This window comes from Chiroxiphia lanceolata, chromosome 18 (genome assembly GCF_009829145.1).
Source record: "Chiroxiphia lanceolata isolate bChiLan1 chromosome 18, bChiLan1.pri, whole genome shotgun sequence".
NCBI lineage: Eukaryota > Metazoa > Chordata > Aves > Passeriformes > Pipridae > Chiroxiphia > Chiroxiphia lanceolata.
In genome coordinates, this window is record NC_045654.1 from 9,763,624 (window position 1) to 9,781,084 (window position 17,461).

General features: G+C 41.2%; 1 protein-coding gene across 3 annotated transcripts in view; it reads left to right on the plus strand.

Moving 5' to 3' along the window:
• Positions 1–17,461, plus strand: part of DNAH10 (dynein axonemal heavy chain 10) — a 52,582-nt gene that overhangs the window by 28,562 nt on the left and 6,559 nt on the right. For all 3 annotated transcript variants that reach the window (XM_032705840.1, XM_032705841.1, XM_032705842.1), the window contains exons 46-68: positions 234–494; positions 1,147–1,319; positions 1,686–1,779; positions 2,740–2,907; positions 3,230–3,418; positions 4,015–4,186; positions 5,205–5,408; positions 6,145–6,225; positions 6,609–6,806; positions 7,403–7,564; positions 7,756–7,930; positions 8,767–8,948; positions 9,702–9,838; positions 11,052–11,269; positions 11,627–11,848; positions 12,461–12,608; positions 12,744–13,023; positions 13,382–13,611; positions 13,768–14,041; positions 14,712–14,816; positions 15,293–15,447; positions 16,185–16,339; positions 16,552–16,735. In XM_032705840.1, coding sequence (XP_032561731.1) covers positions 234–494; positions 1,147–1,319; positions 1,686–1,779; positions 2,740–2,907; positions 3,230–3,418; positions 4,015–4,186; positions 5,205–5,408; positions 6,145–6,225; positions 6,609–6,806; positions 7,403–7,564; positions 7,756–7,930; positions 8,767–8,948; positions 9,702–9,838; positions 11,052–11,269; positions 11,627–11,848; positions 12,461–12,608; positions 12,744–13,023; positions 13,382–13,611; positions 13,768–14,041; positions 14,712–14,816; positions 15,293–15,447; positions 16,185–16,339; positions 16,552–16,735 — 4,167 coding nt within the window. The remainder of the gene's footprint in view (positions 1–233; positions 495–1,146; positions 1,320–1,685; positions 1,780–2,739; positions 2,908–3,229; positions 3,419–4,014; positions 4,187–5,204; positions 5,409–6,144; positions 6,226–6,608; positions 6,807–7,402; positions 7,565–7,755; positions 7,931–8,766; positions 8,949–9,701; positions 9,839–11,051; positions 11,270–11,626; positions 11,849–12,460; positions 12,609–12,743; positions 13,024–13,381; positions 13,612–13,767; positions 14,042–14,711; positions 14,817–15,292; positions 15,448–16,184; positions 16,340–16,551; positions 16,736–17,461) is intronic.

The following is a 17,461-nucleotide window of genomic DNA, read 5'->3' on the forward strand; positions in this document are numbered from 1 at the left end:
CTTTATAAATGGGGCAAAGAGTGTGTGTGCATTTAGTTTATCTCGGAGAAGAGGTGCTTTTCTCATAGGAGACTTTGGAGTGAGTGTTCACAGTCAGTGCTAGAGCTTTATGAAGTGTCACTTAGTTCTTGTAACGGTCTCCTGAGTATGGAGCACAGTATTTCCACATTTTTAGCAGGAGCTGGGGTGCTGATGTACTGTGCTCTAAATACCTTGACTCTTGTATCCCTAAGGTGGATGAGTATGGCACCCAGCAGCCCATTGCCCTGCTGAAGCTGCTGCTGGAAAAGGGTTTCTTGTACGACCGTGGGAAGGAGATGAACTGTAAATTCCTTCGAGACCTGGGATTTATTGCTGCCATGGGCAAGGCTGGAGGAGGTCGGAATGAAGTGGACCCTCGGTTCATCTCACTCTTCAGTGTTTTTAACATACCTTTTCCTTCTGAACATTCACTGAAGTCGATCTACTCCTCCATCCTGAAAGGCCACACTGCGGTAATTTCGCTGCTTTTAAAGGATTGCTCAACAGGTTTATTAGTTTTAAATAGACATTTATTTCTGTGTTGTTGCAAGACCTGAAATCTTCTGTTATCAAGTTTTTTTTATTGCTAGAACCTCATGTGAACCTTTCCCTTCCTCTTCTCTTTCTCAATGGGTTTATACTGTTAAAATGAGTTCTTGAATAATATGTAAACATTCAAGTCAGCAGATAATTTATAGACCTGGTGCTTTTCATAGGTTGATACCTGTGAATGATTTGGTTATAGTTCCTGTGAGCACAAACACAAAGATCAGCAAACTCTTTCCTGAATGAGTGTGAAAAATTTGATATAATGCAGTAAACTGCATTACTAGCAAGGAACTTGGAATATCAGATAATAAAAGAGCAGTTTAATTTTTCTGCTATGGAAATGCAGTGGAAATTCCAGTAGTTGAGTTTGATGTTATCTTGAGCACACAGCAAGCTCCAGGATGAAGATGGAGCCTGCCCAAAACATTTAAATGCAGAATGTTCATCCTACAGAGAATTTCTGACTGTATTTGAAATATTCCAAGCAGGTTTAAAAGCTGGAAAGCAGACTGTGTTTAATAACATTGAGTTCTCTCTGGGCAGTCTCATGAAAACACCTCTTTCTCCTGTTTGCAGACATTTACTGAGGCCATATCAGCCATCTCTGACAAGATCACTCTGTGTACTTTGGAGCTTTATAAAATGATTATTAGTGACCTACCCCCGACTCCTTCCAAATTCCATTATATTTTTAACCTGCGGGATCTTTCCAGAGTCTACAATGGACTTGTTCTTACAAGTTCAGAGAGGTAAGAATAGAAAAATTGGCTTCAGTGGTCCTACACTTATTTATTTGGGTGAATCTGGGTGAAGGTGAGGTATTTTGGTACATGAAATCAGTCCCATTTGGTTACTTTTCATCACACCTGTGCCACAGTGAGAATTAGAACATCCTAAATTGTGATCTTACTCTGTGACAAACACTGATGCATTAGTCTTTCTCAAATAAGGTATCTAGAGGTAAAATTGCAAGCAAATTATGAAAAGAACAAAATCAAAAGAGCAAAAAATGGAGTAAGAAGGTCACTCTAGTATTTGCTCATTGTTATTAACCATATGGCCTTAGGAATCATGTCAGCTCATTTGTGCCCTGTGATATTTTGATGTTAATTCAGGTTTCAAACAGTGACCCAGATGGTGAGAGTTTGGAGAAATGAGTGCCTGAGGGTTTTCCATGACAGGCTGATTAATGAAGAAGACAAAGCATTGGTGAGTAATTTCTTTCAGTTTTTAGTAGTCACTCACTATTACTTTGACAATTAATTTGCAACAGCAACATTACCAACTGTTGGACTCAGGTCTTGCAGTCCAACTGCAAACTTGTCTGATCAGTATATTGCTCATTAATTTAAAACATGACCCATGGAGGTTTTTTTCTAAAATAAAGTGACTATGGCAGACTAAGAAATCAGATAAGGAATGGAAAGTATCAGTTGGTTTGCCTGTCCAGGAAAATTGGTTGGCAGCAGTTCAAGTGCCAAAGTGTGAGAGCAGTGCGGGAGAAAACTCAGGAAATCACTTCAAGTCAGTATTTTCCTCCTGGAAGGATTATATCAGAATGTGACTGTACAATCAAGTAGGAAAAAGGATAAGAACTGAGTTTTTAAACAGTGGACTCAGTTTTGGCTGTTATGCAAACTGGAAAATTATATATATATATGTTTCAAATTATATCTTAAAACACAAAAGAGAATGATGCCAGTTTTATACCCTGAGAATTAGAAGAGAAATTGGGGTGAAGACTACTTATGTATAAGCAACTTGCTTTGCTTTGGAAGTTGCTTAGATGAAAAGAGGTGGATTAAGATGGCTTCAGATTTTCCTGCTTAAAACTTTCTCCTCTAACATACAAAGATACATCTCCAGCTCAATTTTCACAATTCAGAATATTCATGCAGACTTAGAAGCTTTGTGAGAAATTTTGCTGGTGAGACATCTATGAGTGTTGAGAAAGAAAGTTTATTAATATACTGTTTACACCAATATGTGAGAAAGTGTGTTTTCTTTTTTTTTAACAGGCTTATCCTTTTCTGTTTTAACATTCTAAAGTCCATTGCCTTGATTGGTTCTTGAACTACCTATTAGATCCTTTTAGATCATACGTAGAACACAAAAGAGGGCTGTATTCTTTGGATCTTCTAGTGACAGACTCATTTCATATCCTTCAAGGTACAAGGTCATATAAAAAGCTTGGTGGAAGAGCATTTTGCAGATGAACAGGAGCATGCCATGAGGGATCCAGTTCTTTTTGGGGATTTCAGAACAGCACTGAATGAAGCTGAACCTCGTGTTTATGAAGATATCCAAGACTATGATGTAGCAAAAGCTCTCTTTCAGGTAGTGCATCAGCTTGGAACTGTGCCTGAGTCTGTCTCTGTGCCTGAGGAATGGGCAGGAGCCTGCCTCAAACCGTAGGAAATCTGTTCCCTTCCTGTGTGCACATGGAATTCCATGTGCAGAATTCCATGTGCGTCAATATCCACTTGGGGTCTGCAGTAATGAAAGCTGAGGATCAGCTACAGTGAGCGGTGTTTTCCAATAGTTTATTTGCCCTGAGAAATGGGAAAGGAATAATGCTGCTGAGTGGGTTGTTATTTTACTAATGTTACTAATTGTTTCATTGATCTCCTAGTAACATTCTGTTCACCTTTCTCTGAAGGAGATTTTGGATGACTACAATGAATTTAATATTAAGATGAGTCTGGTTCTTTTTGATGATGCTTTGGAGCACTTGATCCGTATCCATCGCATCATCCGCATGGACCGAGGGCATGCCCTGCTCATCGGAGTGGGAGGCTCAGGGAAGCAATCTCTAACAAGGCTGGCTGCCTACACAGCTGGATGTGAGGTAGGTGACCCTGTGTCCCTGCAGTGAAAAATGACAAGGAAAGGAATACTGTGATGGGGATTAAATTGGAGGTGGGGATAAGTCAGTCAGTCAAGATAAGATCAGACTGGCAGCTCTTCCCCGTGGAGAGAAACCCAGGGTGAGGTGATTGCCTGGAGGTCCAAGATGATGACTGTGGGTGATCTGGGTTTGGCACTGGGGACAGAAAACAAGGATGGGTTTGCCAGTGAACAACTAACAGTCCCTAACTACTGCTCTTGGTACTTCAGTGTATTCCAGCAGCTGGTTGGGGAACCTTGTTGTGATTGATACTGTATTATATCAGACAGGAAGTGTTCCTCTCAGAGGTATTTTCAGTTTCTTACAAAAGCTTGGAAGGGAAGAACAAAAAAGGAGGATGAACACAAAGCAATTTTGAAAACTCAAGCCTGCAGGGTTGTACAAATGTCATTTTTAAAAATAATGTATTGCATAATTTTGTTGATACTTACACATTTGCTGATGATAGGAGCCAAACCAACCCTCTTGATTAATCATGAGTTACCATCATGTCTTGGGTCCATCTGTGTCTTCTCAGTATGTGTTTTCATCCTTAGATATTTGAGATCGTCTTGGTTCGAGGATATGGAGAAAATAATTTCCGAGAGGATTTGAAAAATCTGTACCAGAAGCTGGGTATTAAGAACACGCCAGTGGTGTTCTTATTTACAGATGGTCACGTGGCAGAGGAGAGTTTCCTGGAACTCATCAACAACATGTTGACTTCAGGTGCCACTGGCAGCCTCAGTTACTCCTGATCTGTGTCTGCTTGTGACTCATAATCTCAACTGTGCCCTTGACAGAGCTATTTCTGGTGCTCCCTGTGTCCTCTGCTGCTTTGGTACTACCTGAAATGGTCTTAGCCTTAATAATGACTTTCTGGCACCTTCTTACAGTCATTTCTGTGTGTCTGGGAAGGCTGTGGGGTTCGTTCATGCTGCAGGAGTCTCAGATTTCTTCCAAGGCTGAGGTGTAACTTCAGCTGCATTTGGCCACAAACTCACCTTTTGGCCAATTGGCTTTTGAGTAGCATTCACCTGAACTGCAGCAGCTGCTTATATTTATATTTATATTTATATTTATATTTATATTTATATTTATATTTATATTTATATTTATATTTATATTTATATTTATATTTATATTTATATTTATATTTATATTTATATTTATATTTATATGTCCTAAACTGTAGTTTAGTATCTTTTAGTGTATGGAGCAGCTGAAAATGAGCAGCACCTTGCTCTGTGTGACCACCCTCTCTGTAAAAGTTCCTACCCAATCTGATTTGAAAACAGATGTGTTAAATCTTATCCCTTTTCTTGTTCTAGTTTTCCCTGTTCCTGGTCTGTCATAGGTAACTCAGGCACTATTTGCCACAAGACTGAGAGAATGGAAATGTGAACTGATAGTTTGTAGACACTAATGAAAATTTTCTTTCAGAGTTAAAAACACTTTACGCTCTTGTGAAATTTTCTATAAGTTGCTGAAACCCAAACAAAAATGCATTAATTATTCCTCTAAACTCCTTTGGATCATTGTAATTACAGCCTTTCTTTTTCCCTGGGGTCTGTGGGGAGGAGGAGAAGCATAGAGAGATTAATTGGTTCATTCAAGACTACTCAGAGTCATTTTTGCAGAACTAGGATTAAAATTTGACTCTGGTTTCTCATCTGCCCTGTCCCCAGCCATATGGTTTCCTCTTCCTGGTTGTTCTCGCTAACGTTCTTCTGTCCTTATGTTACAGGAATGGTGCCAGCCCTTTTTGCAGATGATGAAAAAGATGCCATCCTAAGTCAGATTGGTGAGGAAGCTGCTAAAGCTGGAGTGCACACAGCTAAAGAGAGTGTCTGGCAATATTTTGTAAGCAAATGTGCAAGCAACCTTCACATCGTCCTGGGAATGTCCCCAGTTGGGGACGATCTGAGAACGTGGTGCAGAAATTTCCCAGGTATCAGTTGCACTGTTTAGTCCCTTCCCTGTGAAATACAGATTAACAGGCAAGAGAAAATCTCCAGTGGACACTGGCAGCTGAAGCCAAGCAGAGCAGGATTCATGACTGAGGATTTGAAGTGTATGATTTTTTTTCCAGTTAATTACAACGTATAAGGGAGCATTATTGATTAGCATTTATCAGATCAGTTCATTTTCCAGCTGAACAGCTGGAAATCAATTGGTCATCCTCGTTCAACTGGAATTATACAGCCTATGTCTGCAGCCTCTCTTCTGTGGTTTGCAGAAGAATGTGTGGTGTTAAATCATTATGAAACCAGGATGGTGGTAAGAGAAACAGTTTTGTATCCAAAACCACCCAGGCCTGGCAGATGTTGCCCTTCAGCAGGTGACTGAAAGGAGTCCTGGGACTCCTGGAAGAGACACTGGAAAGATGCATATGGGTGGGAATGCCAGCCCAGGCACTAAAATATCTTGTTGCAGCTCATGACTGTAGAATGGAAGAGCCTAAAAAGAATGGAACCATGGGGTTGGTAGGACAGAGGGGCAAAGCTCATTGTTTACTGTCAAAATGGAAGTATTAACTTTGTGGTAAATTCTGTTGCTAAGCAGGAGGCAAATAAGACAGATTTGCAGATTCTTGATGCAAATGAAGTTAATAAGTGGACTGCTGTCAGATTAGGGGCTAGTTTTACCAAGGAATTTTGGAGATAACACTATCCTTTTATTTTAAGGTCTTGTCAACAACACTGGTATTGACTGGTTCTTGCCCTGGCCCGCCCAGGCCTTGTTTGCAGTTGCACAGTCCATTGTGGGTATGTAAGATGTCACTATTTGAACCCCTTAACCCTTGGTACAGTCTAAGAAATAAATTCTTTACTTTGCAGTTATTGTACAATTCACAATTTGTTACCCTTGTTACCCTGAGTTTAAATGGGTGATGCAAAAACCCCATCCAGAAATGTCACTGGATGGTAGTTTCTTAATCAAATAGGTTTTTAACATTGCTGAAGTTCAAGTTCCCAACTCTGCAGACAATGTGAGCTGCCTCTAGGGTCTACCTTGATTTTGCTTTTTGCCCCAGAAAGCAGATTTGGTTCTGTGCCTGTCTTAGATGTACATGAGAAGGATGGCAATTGGTGCACTCTGAAAAAAACACACATCTTTGAAACGTTTTATTTCTTCTGCCCAATTTTAGGAAAGAACCCACGTATCCCACCAGAGAGCTCCAAGTCGGTGATTGAGCACATGGTGATGGTGCATGAATCTGTAGGGGATTTCAGCAAGAGATTTCTGGAGAAACTGAGACGTATCAATCATGTCACACCAAAGAATTACCTTGATTTTATCAGTACTTACACAAAATTGCTGGAGGAGAAAAATGAGTTCATTTTAGGTAAGGCTGTGTAGATGTTTTCTGCTTTTTAATAAGTGATTTAAATATTTTAAAAGGAAGGAAAACTGCAGGTGAGAATCCCACATATTACCCACAATATGGAAAAATCCTATTAGCAGCACTCTCTGAAATGCTGTGCTGGCATCTGATTTGGACACTGACCCAATATGCTGGCCACATGTAAATGTTCAGGCCCTGTCAAACAGTGGGCTCTCCCCAAATCCTTTTAGGCATGAACCTGAGCCAGAATCTCCAAACCAGACATTACTCTGCTTGGGGAAGAGTCTGATTAAATCTGATACCTGCTTAGCCTCAGTCAAGGTTTGACATTCTTCCTCAAGCAGCAATTCTTATTCATACTTCAGTGGCATTGAAATATGTGAAGAGGATAAAACATGAGCAGTGTAATATGGAAAGCAAGTTGTGGCACAGGGCCACTGTGTGTCAGCTCAAGTGACATCAACATCATTGTGGAGAGGAGGCTTAGGAAAGGAAAAATCAGTGCACCTCTAAGCACGTTTCCCCTTTGTGAGATTGCCTGTTACTGTGTGATAGGACACAATCCATAAATCATTTCTCTCTTTTTTCCTACCCAGCACAATGTAAGCGACTGGATGGGGGGTTAGTTAAGCTGAAGGAAGCTGCTGTACAGCTGGCTGAGCTGAACCAGAAACTTGCTGAGCAAAAGATTGTGCTAACAGAAAAAACAGCTGCCTGTGAGGCTTTGTTACGAGAGATTGCAACAAACACAGAAATAGGTGGGTGCTTTACAGCTGCTGAAGGCTAAGGTGAGGAAACTGTAAACATAGGCAAGCAGGCAACACAAAGACTCTGAGTTGATAGGAATTTCTGACTTTCAGCAAAGAGTAAATCTATATTAGTTTATGAGTATATGTTCTGTATACAAATTTGGATAATTCATTTATGGTCCTGCCTTTTCAATTCCTAGCTGGGGTGAAGAAAAAGCTGGCTGAAGAAAAAGCTATAGAGATACAGGAGCAGAATAAGGTTATTGCTGTGGAGAAGGCAGAGGCTGAAGAAGCTTTGGATCAAATCAAGCCTATTTTAGAGGCTGCCAAAATGGAGGTTGAGAAGCTCGACAAGGCTGAAGTTACTGAACTCAGGTGACTCATTTGCATGTACAGTAGCACAAACTCTTGGAAATACACTGAGAGACCCTTGTTTGCCTCACCTTTCTCACTTACCTGTGAAGGTCAGGACATCAGCTGTGTGGGTGCAGAGGACATAACAGAATCCTACAATTCCTTGCCCAGGACTTCACCTTAAGCCAGTTCTTCCAGGCCTTTGTTTGCTGTCTTCCCCATATTTCTCTACCCTGTGTCTAGTGCTCTACACTAGAACCTGCTGTGGGTTTTGCCTGAACAGTGACTGTCCAAACCCATTCATTCCTCCTCTGTTTTTTTCCTGTGTCTACAGGAACACATACCAGTTATTTTTCAGGGTTGCTTTCATAGCATGAAGATGTATTTCCCTGCTGAATTAACTTCTCCCTGTGTTTTTATGATACATCTTGTATTTGGAGGTCGATGTAAAGGCACATCCAGTCCTTGGCTCTCCCTGAAGTAGCTGTCCCCAAAATAGCAACAGCTCTCCCTTCCCTGCCACAGTTTTTTGGTTTCCTTTCTTTTATGATCTCTGGATTCTCCCAATGGGAAGCTGCTTCACTGCCCTGTGGAGGAATATCACGGCTCAGGGTTCTAGGCCTTCCATTGTTGAAATCCTTTAGTATTTCATGGATCAGATTGTCTGAATACAAGAATTTTGAGCTTTTGAGTAGTTAATAATTTCTTATCTGAGCTGGGTTATCTTTTTCACTGTGTGTGGCATGTTTTATGTGCAAGCTCTTGTACTGCAGTGCCTCTCTAACAGGTAATTATCATGTCTGGCATCATGTGCTTTGTCTCCTCCTTTTTCTCTTCCACTGTCTCCTGTTTTCTAGATCCTTTGCAACACCCCCCAAGCAGGTGCAGGTTGTCCTGGATTGTATTCTTATCATGAGAGGTTACAAGGAGCTGAACTGGAAGAACGCCAAGGCAATGATGGCTGACACAAATTTCCTGCGACAGCTGTTGACGACGGATTTTAGGGCAATTCCGTGGAGCAATGTGAAGTCTATGAGAGGTGAATTCCTGATCTGTATACTTGGAATGAACATAGGATCTTGTTAATGTGATTAACCACGTCAGCAGCGATCCTTCCAATGTAGTTTGGGAGGGTGGGATTCACTTTGTGCTAAGGGACAGCACTGCCCACGATGCTGCGGGTGTTGCACTGTTGGGATGACTTGATTTTTCAGAGTTCAAAGACCTTCTACTTGTGTTCCATCCAGTTAAAACCTTACCTAGGATCTTACAGGCTCTGTATTAAAGCAGGCAAGGATAGCTGAGTAGACCTGCTGTCTCCTTTTAGCTGCTTAGTAGAATTATGGCCTCATCTGTGTGCTGGCAATTAAAATGTGATGTTACAGAGTGGAAGGAAAATCAGCTATATCTAAAGTTTATGGACCAAACTTTGCACATGCTCTTAAAGGTGTAATCCAGAGCACTTCCATTAAAAGGGGAATTTAGGTCTTGGAGCAAAATTGCACCTGACTGCTGCAGAGAAGACAAACCATAAACTTCAGACATAATGAACAACTCCTGAAAAAACTCCCTTTATGGAAAAAGAACTTGAGAAATCACTGGGAATATTGTGCTTGTATTGTTACAGTCCAGTAGGTTCATCTTAAAGTCATAGTCTCTTTAATATTCTGACAAAGGTTTCATATTGTCTGTCACAGCATTGGCTGATATTGCTGGTGGGGAAAGCTATTTCTTTGAGGATTTCTCACTGTAATTCAACTCAGTTGCAATATTTTTGTGTTTGCCAATTTAGCTCTGTTAAGGAATCTTAATACTACCTTTGCTGAAATGGAAGTTATTAGCAGAGCAGGACTGGGAATGTTGAAGTTTGCTGAAGCAGTGGTGACCTACTGTGATGTAGTGAAAAATGTCAAGCCCAAGGAAGAAAAGGTAAAATGTGTTGGATTCAAGCTCAGGGGAGGCTGAAGCAGGATCCTGATGAAAAAGATAATACTTGACTTGTTAGACTGCCCACTTCTCCTCTTGAAGTGCTTAAAAAGAGGTGTTTAGGACAGCTATTGCAGATGGAGTGAGGCAGGTAGTTGGGCATAAATGGCTGTGTTGTGTCATGATGTGGGATGTGGGTTGCCATCCACGCCAGTGCTTGAAGGGGGGGGGAGGAACATGTTCAGTTGGAATTCTATAATCTAACATGTTTAGAAAAACACAGTTGAAAGCTGTCTACTAAAACCAGACTTCAAAACACATAGCATTTGTACAGAGCAGAGTGCAGTAGAACACAAAATCCATGTTCCTTAAGCACAGACCTTTTGATTAACTTTCTTTAGGGTGACTGAAAGTTAGCTGTATCACCAAAGGAAGTCTAATGTCCAACAGGTGACACTGGGAAACTTTTGTCAAGAAAATGTTATGATACAGAGCTGACTACTGAGAAAGTATATTCACCAGATGATGTGTCTGACTATTTTTGGGGCCATAATATTGTTGTTATGTTGCAGAATGATTCAAATTTAGTAGTAGAATGGCTAAGGCTTAGTAGGAGAGTAGGCCTAGAGAGCAGCACTCCAAAGTAGTAGGTTAGCAGCCTTGTTCGTGAGAATGGAATGTACTAAAGAGGTAGGAACAATAATCAAAAGATTTAGCCAAGCATGTATATAACGATTTGTTACCTTAGATACAGTAAGGGTTTGCTGAACAGTTTCTATGGGGTTTCTATGGAGTAGGACAACTTAAACAGATTTATGATTAAAAGTAGATGATTACCAATTGTTATCAGTATGAAATATGAGTTTGTGTTTGTAACTAAGTGTAACTGCTTACAAGTGAGAACTGCACGTAGACATGTTTGTGTAAAGGTATAAAAACTGAACTGAAAATGAGGGTCTTCGGAATCCTGACTTGGGACACTAGTCCTCAGGTTCCCGGGGCCCCGAATAAAGCACCCATAAACCGGCACTCTGTTGGTTTGTGTTTTCGTTACGGGCAACAGTTAGCTGACAAACCTCCCATTTTGTCAGGGGACGAGAGTCCTGTGGACACTTTGAAATAGATGAAATAGCCAAAAGAAATCTGAAAACTTAAGACTCCTCTCCAAAACCCTTCTTTCCTCTGACACTCATGTTTCCTTCAAAATGTAATGTAGGTGGCAAGGCTGGAACGGAACTATTTGTTAAGTAAGCAGGAACTGGAAAGGATACAGGCAGAGTTGGTTGCTCTCCAGGCTGAGCTTAAAGCTTTGGATGACAAATATCAACAGGCCATAAAAGAAAACCAGAAGTTACAAGAAGAAGCAGAGATTATGCAGAGAAGATTAGAGGCTGCTGACAAGCTCATTGCTGGCTTGAAATCTGAGAACGAGAGGTAAGTCTGGATTCAAAGAGGGACATTTTTGACATCAGAGGGTCATGTGTCAGGGATAAAATCTATCAAGCAGAGACATTTTTGGAAATGTCACTTCCTATGATGTTTATGGATGAGAGGAGCTGTTATCCATTCTAAGCTAATATCCATTAGCTCTTGAAAAATAACTCACATTAGGAGGAAGAGGGTTCAGATCATCTCAGTGTCTCTGGATATGATAATAGTGAGAGAACAACTGATTCTAAATTTGGGGGTCTGTCTCAGCCTATATCTAAAATAGCAGGAGCTGGAAATTCTGCACATAAACCCCATCTCTCTGGTACAGACTGACCCAAGATTCCCTTCTAATTCTACCAGGTGGACAGAGGAATTCAAGGAATATGAAATACGAAAGGTGAAGTTGCTTGGAGACTGTCTACTTGCTGCTGCCTTTCTGAGCTATGAGGGAGCGTTCAGCTGGGATTTCCGTCATGAAATGATGTATAAGGTGTGGCACGAAGATATCTTCTCCCGAGAAATTCCATGCAGTGAATCCTTTAGGTTAGAAAGCCTCCTGACTAATGAGGTGGAGGTCAGCAGGTATGTCCAGTCGAGAAACTCAGTGAGTACTGAATGTGAGATGATAACGTGGGAGTCTGGAGCTGAGCCTGGAGCACAGAACTGGCAGATTGTGGGTAGAGGTGCACAACCATTCCAGAGAGAGAGAATCCTACTTTCATGTCAAGAGAAGGAGACAAATTATTTTCCCTCTGGTTAATGAAGGCCATTTGTTGTGACAAATCATTGTACTTTACACTCCAGGGACATTCACTAAACTCAGATGCATGTAATACCATTTTTAGGAAATTTTTAAAGGAGTTATCTATAAAATGTGTTCTCATAACCCAATAGGTGTCTTTTCATTTACTTCAAGGAATTTGGTATAAAACCCATGCCCAGATAGCCCATGTATCAGCTACTGCAGAATTACTCAACAAAGGCTACAGTATTTTGAGTAGTGTAGTTCCAGATCACTCAGACAATGGGTCAGGCTGAGTTTTGACACTGTTCTCATAATCCCATACACTGTATGTTTCCTTGTGTGTCAAATAGTGTTCTCAATGAATTGCATAGTTCTACTGACAAATCAAATATGCTACTCTCCCATGGAGTTTTCATCCCAGCCTGGTCTTTGGTCTGTTCTGTTCCTAGATGGGTTTCCCAAGGATTGCCTCCAGATGAGCTCTCTATCCAGAATGGAATCCTGACAACATATGCAAGTCGCTTCCCACTCTGTATTGACCCACAACAACAGGCATTACATTGGATTAAGAAGAAAGAAGAAAAAAATGATCTGAAGGTAAAGATAAAAGATTGTTTTACCTTGTTACTGCATTGTTTTACCTTGTTTTCAAAGCTGCATAAATCCCTGTCACCTTGAATGGGGAACCAATTATAGAATTATAGAATGATTTTTCCCATTGTTCTCTTGCAGATGGCTTCCTTTAATGACCCAGATTTCCTTAAACAACTAGAACTGGCCATAAAGTATGGAAACCCTTTCTTGTTGCACAGTGTGGATGAATACATCGATCCTGTGATAGACAATGTCTTAGAGAAGAACATCAAAGTTTTACAGGGGCGAGCATTCATCGTCCTGGGGGACAAAGAGGTTGACTATGACAGTAATTTTAGATTGTACCTGAACACCAAATTAGCAAACCCAAAGTATTCTCCCTCTGTGTTTGGCAAAGCCATGGTTATCAATTACACAGGTGAGCTCAAGTGTGGGTTTAGTAACAAAGCAGTGATTATGATGCAGTGCAAATTTAGGGCCTGGGTTGTTGTATGAAATCTCAATGAAGCTCTAAAAAATTCAGTCTCCCTTATACTTAGCATCTGATTTAATAGAAAATCCTTCTCACTTCTCTCTTCTAATCTGCAGCTGAGACAAATATCTCTTCCTGCACCTGTCAGGTGAGGATGCTTAGGTACAATTAAGATACAGAGCCATTAACCAAGTCACTCTTGCATTGCTGTAGTTTTATGAGATGCTGGAGATTAAATAAGTTGTATAAAAACTGTCCTGTGTTTAGAAACAGAGTGTGCTGTGTCCATGTGTTGCACCTGTAGTTACACTGAAGGGCCTGGAGGATCAGCTGCTCAGTGTCATCACGGGCTTTGAAAGGAGGGAATTGGAAGAACAGAGAGAACGTCTCATCCAGGAGACAAGTGAGAACAAAAACCTGCTGAAAAATCTGGAAGACACTCTCCTTCATGGACTGACAACTTCCACAGGAAACATGTTGGACAATGTGGAGTTGGTGAAAACCCTGGAAGAGACAAAATTCAAAGCTACTGAGGTACCAGCTCTGGGCTTTTTGGAAGGACACATAGTCTTTCCTTTTTCACTGTGCTTCATCAAACATAGGCATTGAGCAGCTCCGATTATTGTGATATAATAGATACCCTCTGGATCAGCACAGCAATTCCAGGTGTATAAAATCCCTGTTTTACAGGTGATTGAGAAACTGAAGCTGGCTGAGACGACAGCAGCGGATATTGATGTCCTTCGGGATGGTTACAGACCAGCTGCCAAGAGGGGAGCCATCCTCTTCTCTGTATTGTCTGAAATGGCACTTGTCAACATGATGTACCAGTTCTCACTGGTCTCCTTCTTGGAGGTTTTTGGATTCTCTCTCCGGAAATCCATGCCCAACCCGATTCTTCCGAAGAGGTTAAAAAACATCATGGATACACTGACTCTGAACACCTACAACTATGGCTGCACAGGTCAGTGCCATTTAGTGGTGGGCTGAGACTGTGATGTGCAAAAAAAGGCAAAGCCATGACTTCAGTTGGTTTTAATAAAAGAGGCAGTTACCAAACAGTGAATTCCCTGATGTTCAGAGCCCAGCACTGCTCCTGGTTCACTCTTTACTCCCTGATATTTCTGTTAAAAGAAACTACACACATTAATAATGTAACTCTTGCAGAAATGCTTTTCTTAATGCAGTTACAAAGGTAAATCACAGCTATGGAGTTCACAGGTGTTGTATTGACTGTAAGCCTGATCCAAAGCCCCATCTTTGATCACCCTGATCCCAGAATCATAGAATCATTAAGTCTGGAAAAGACCTGTAAGATCATCAAGTCCAATCATCAATCAAATGATCTTTGTGGGGTGACCAGATCACTGAATCATGGAATGGTGTGGGGTGACCAGATCACTGAGTCATGGAATGGTTTGGGTTGGAAGGCTCCTTAAAGCTTATCCAGTTTCACCCCCTGCCATGGGCAGGGACACCTTCCACGAGACCAGGTTGTCCAACCTGGCCTTGGACACTTCCAGGGATGGGACATCTCATCAACCCCACAACAGATGCAGGATGTGGACTTAAAGATTGCTTCAGTTCAACAAGCTTTAGCAGCTGATTTGGAAAATATTGTCCTTTTCATGCAGGCTTGTTTGAGAAGCACAAGTTACTGTTCTCCTTTAATATGACTGTCAAGATAGAACAAGCTGATGGAAGAATTCCACAAGAAGAATTTGAGTTCTTTTTGAAAGGTGAAGTGAATATTTATATATAAATATTTAGCTATAGCTAAAAGATCTTTTGAAGACAGACTTTTGACTAGATATGATTTACTAGGAGCCACTGAGGAAAACTGCTCTGTGTTGATTTACACAACTGGGAATTCTGCTATTTCTATTCTTTTCTCTCTGTGAGACAACAAAGAGGTCAATCTTTCTCTATTGACAAATATGACATTAGTTGATGGTTAGGATGTTACCTGAGGGAATAATCTGTAGTTATTTTCTGACTGTGTGTGCATATGCATGTAGAAATGTTTGCAAAGATAAAACTCCGGCTTTTGCAAGCACTTGTAAAATGCCGTCTTTGCTTCAGCAGAGCAGCCTAATCTTGCAGTGTTTCAGAAACAAATTTCCACTTGGTTCCTCTGTGCTTGGGACTGTGTGTGTGGTCATGTACTGGAGAATTTCTGCCATGGACATTCACTCTGGTTTCCCAATGTGACCAGGCAATGTTTCCCTGGAGAAGAGTGCCCGAAAGAAACCGTACGCTTGGCTTCCAGATCAAGGCTGGGAAGACCTGATTCGCTTGTCTGAACTGTTTCCTGAGACATTTGAATCTCTTCCAGATGATGTGGAAGACAATCCAGATGAATGGAAAAATGTATGTGCCTTTTTGCAATCCTGTTCTCTCTCCTAGTTTTGATGCTGGTATGAAATGTTCAAGTGTGGTGCACAGGGAGGATGTCACCGCAAGCTCCTTCCACCAAAGCCTTGCTTTGCTTTTTGACCTCAGTTAGTGACTGGCTTATTTACAGAAGAATTAAAGATTATATTATTTAAAAAACAAACAAAAATCTTCCCTGGTAAACTGTGGATTTTTTATTTGTCAGTCAAATGCCTTAGAGGAGTTATTTGCCCTGTTGAAGTCAGTAGAATTTTTTCTCTCAATTTCAACAGTCAACATTTCACTGGTATTTTTGTGCTGCTAAACTGTACTTTGATCTTCTTGTGAGTTCCAGTGAGTTCCATAGGCTAGTGACAAACACAGATTTCCTTTGTTCTTCCTGTAGTTTCATTCCATGTCTTTTTGCTTTATAAGAAATCTACTTGTAAGCAAACTGTTAATACTTATTGCTTGGAATGCTGTTTTCTGCATCTTAAGAGAATTACTTGACATAAAATGAAAGTACAAATGTGTTTCTGGACTTGAATACTTTATACTGAAAAAGTTGGATTTTTTTCCTCAATCTTTTAATATGTACTTGCAGCTGATTGACTTTCTTTGTTTTCCTTGTGTCTCCTGGTCCCTCCTTCACGAAATTGGTTTTCTCTTTCCTAGTAATTTCCCTGACAGAGCCATTTGATTCTTTTGCCTTGTCTGCCATTTTTTCTTGCCAGTGGTATGACACAGATGCTCTGGAGCAGATCCCATTCCCAATGCAGTATCAGGACAGTCTCACAGACTTCCAGAAGCTCCTGCTTTTACGGTGTTTCCGGGTGGACCGGATGTATCGGGCAGTCACGGACTTTGTGACAGTGACAATGGGGGAGACGTAAGTCACACTCCTCTTTCAAATCCAAACCACACCACTCAAGGGTTTCACACAGTAAATGGTTTTGAATGTGCCTGAACAGCAGAGCAGGAGTTGTGTCTGAATGATTACCATGTGCAGTCTGGGGTGAGCATTGCTGTTCGTGTTCATTGTTCCCACACAGAGGCTGCTCCGTGAAAAGTTGCAGCTTATTGGGCTTCTCCCCTTCCCAGGTATGTGCAGCCCCCCGTGATCAGCTTCGAGGCCATCCTGCAGCAAAGCAGCCCTTTCTCACCTGTGGTTTTTATCTTAAGTCCTGGCTCTGATCCCGTCAATGACCTCATGAAACTGGCTGAGAGGACAGAGTTTGCAGCGGAGAGACTCAAATTCCTGGCCATGGGACAAGGCCAAGAAAAGGTAACTTGGGTGGGAGAGTGGGAATGTGCTGTGTGCAGCAAGTCTGTGAATTGCAAGCCATGCTCCCAGTGCTCTGGGACTGATCAAATCTCCTTTCCAAAGGTCTGCACAATTTGAAAAGGAGTTACTTCATGGTTCTGACATACATTCACCAGTCTGGAAATAATGAAAGGGGGTATTTGGCTGACTGGCTGCTGTTCTGGTTTGGCTGAAGGTAGATCTAGAATCAGATTGTCAACTTTGAAAAAATTGTTGAGTTGAAAAGATGATACTCTGCAGCCTTTCAAAGGCTGTCAGTGACTGGGGCTCTGTTTATGGATATGAGGTGATTGGAAATCACAGTGTTGGTTACTGAAAAGACATCCTGCTGCTTTTCCTGCCTTTCATTTTTGTTATGGACACTAAGGCAGAATGTCCAAAGCTTCAGAGCTGACTAAATTTGCCATGATTTCAGTCAGTGGAAGAGCTCCTGTCAGATTCATTTAGACCACCAATTCCTAGACTGATCCTCTCCCTCTCCTGGGCCAGGAACACTCCTGTGCTGTTTGGGAACACTTCAATGCTCTGAGTGACTTTTAATTTCAAAAAGAATTAATGAAATAAAAACATCTCAGAGCAACTTCTTGTGGTATGGGAAAAAGGTCTGTTCTCAGCAAGGAGCATTCTGGTAAGTGCTGAAACTAAAAGGCTGAGTGTGCTTGCAGCAGGAAAACCCACTGCATGAGC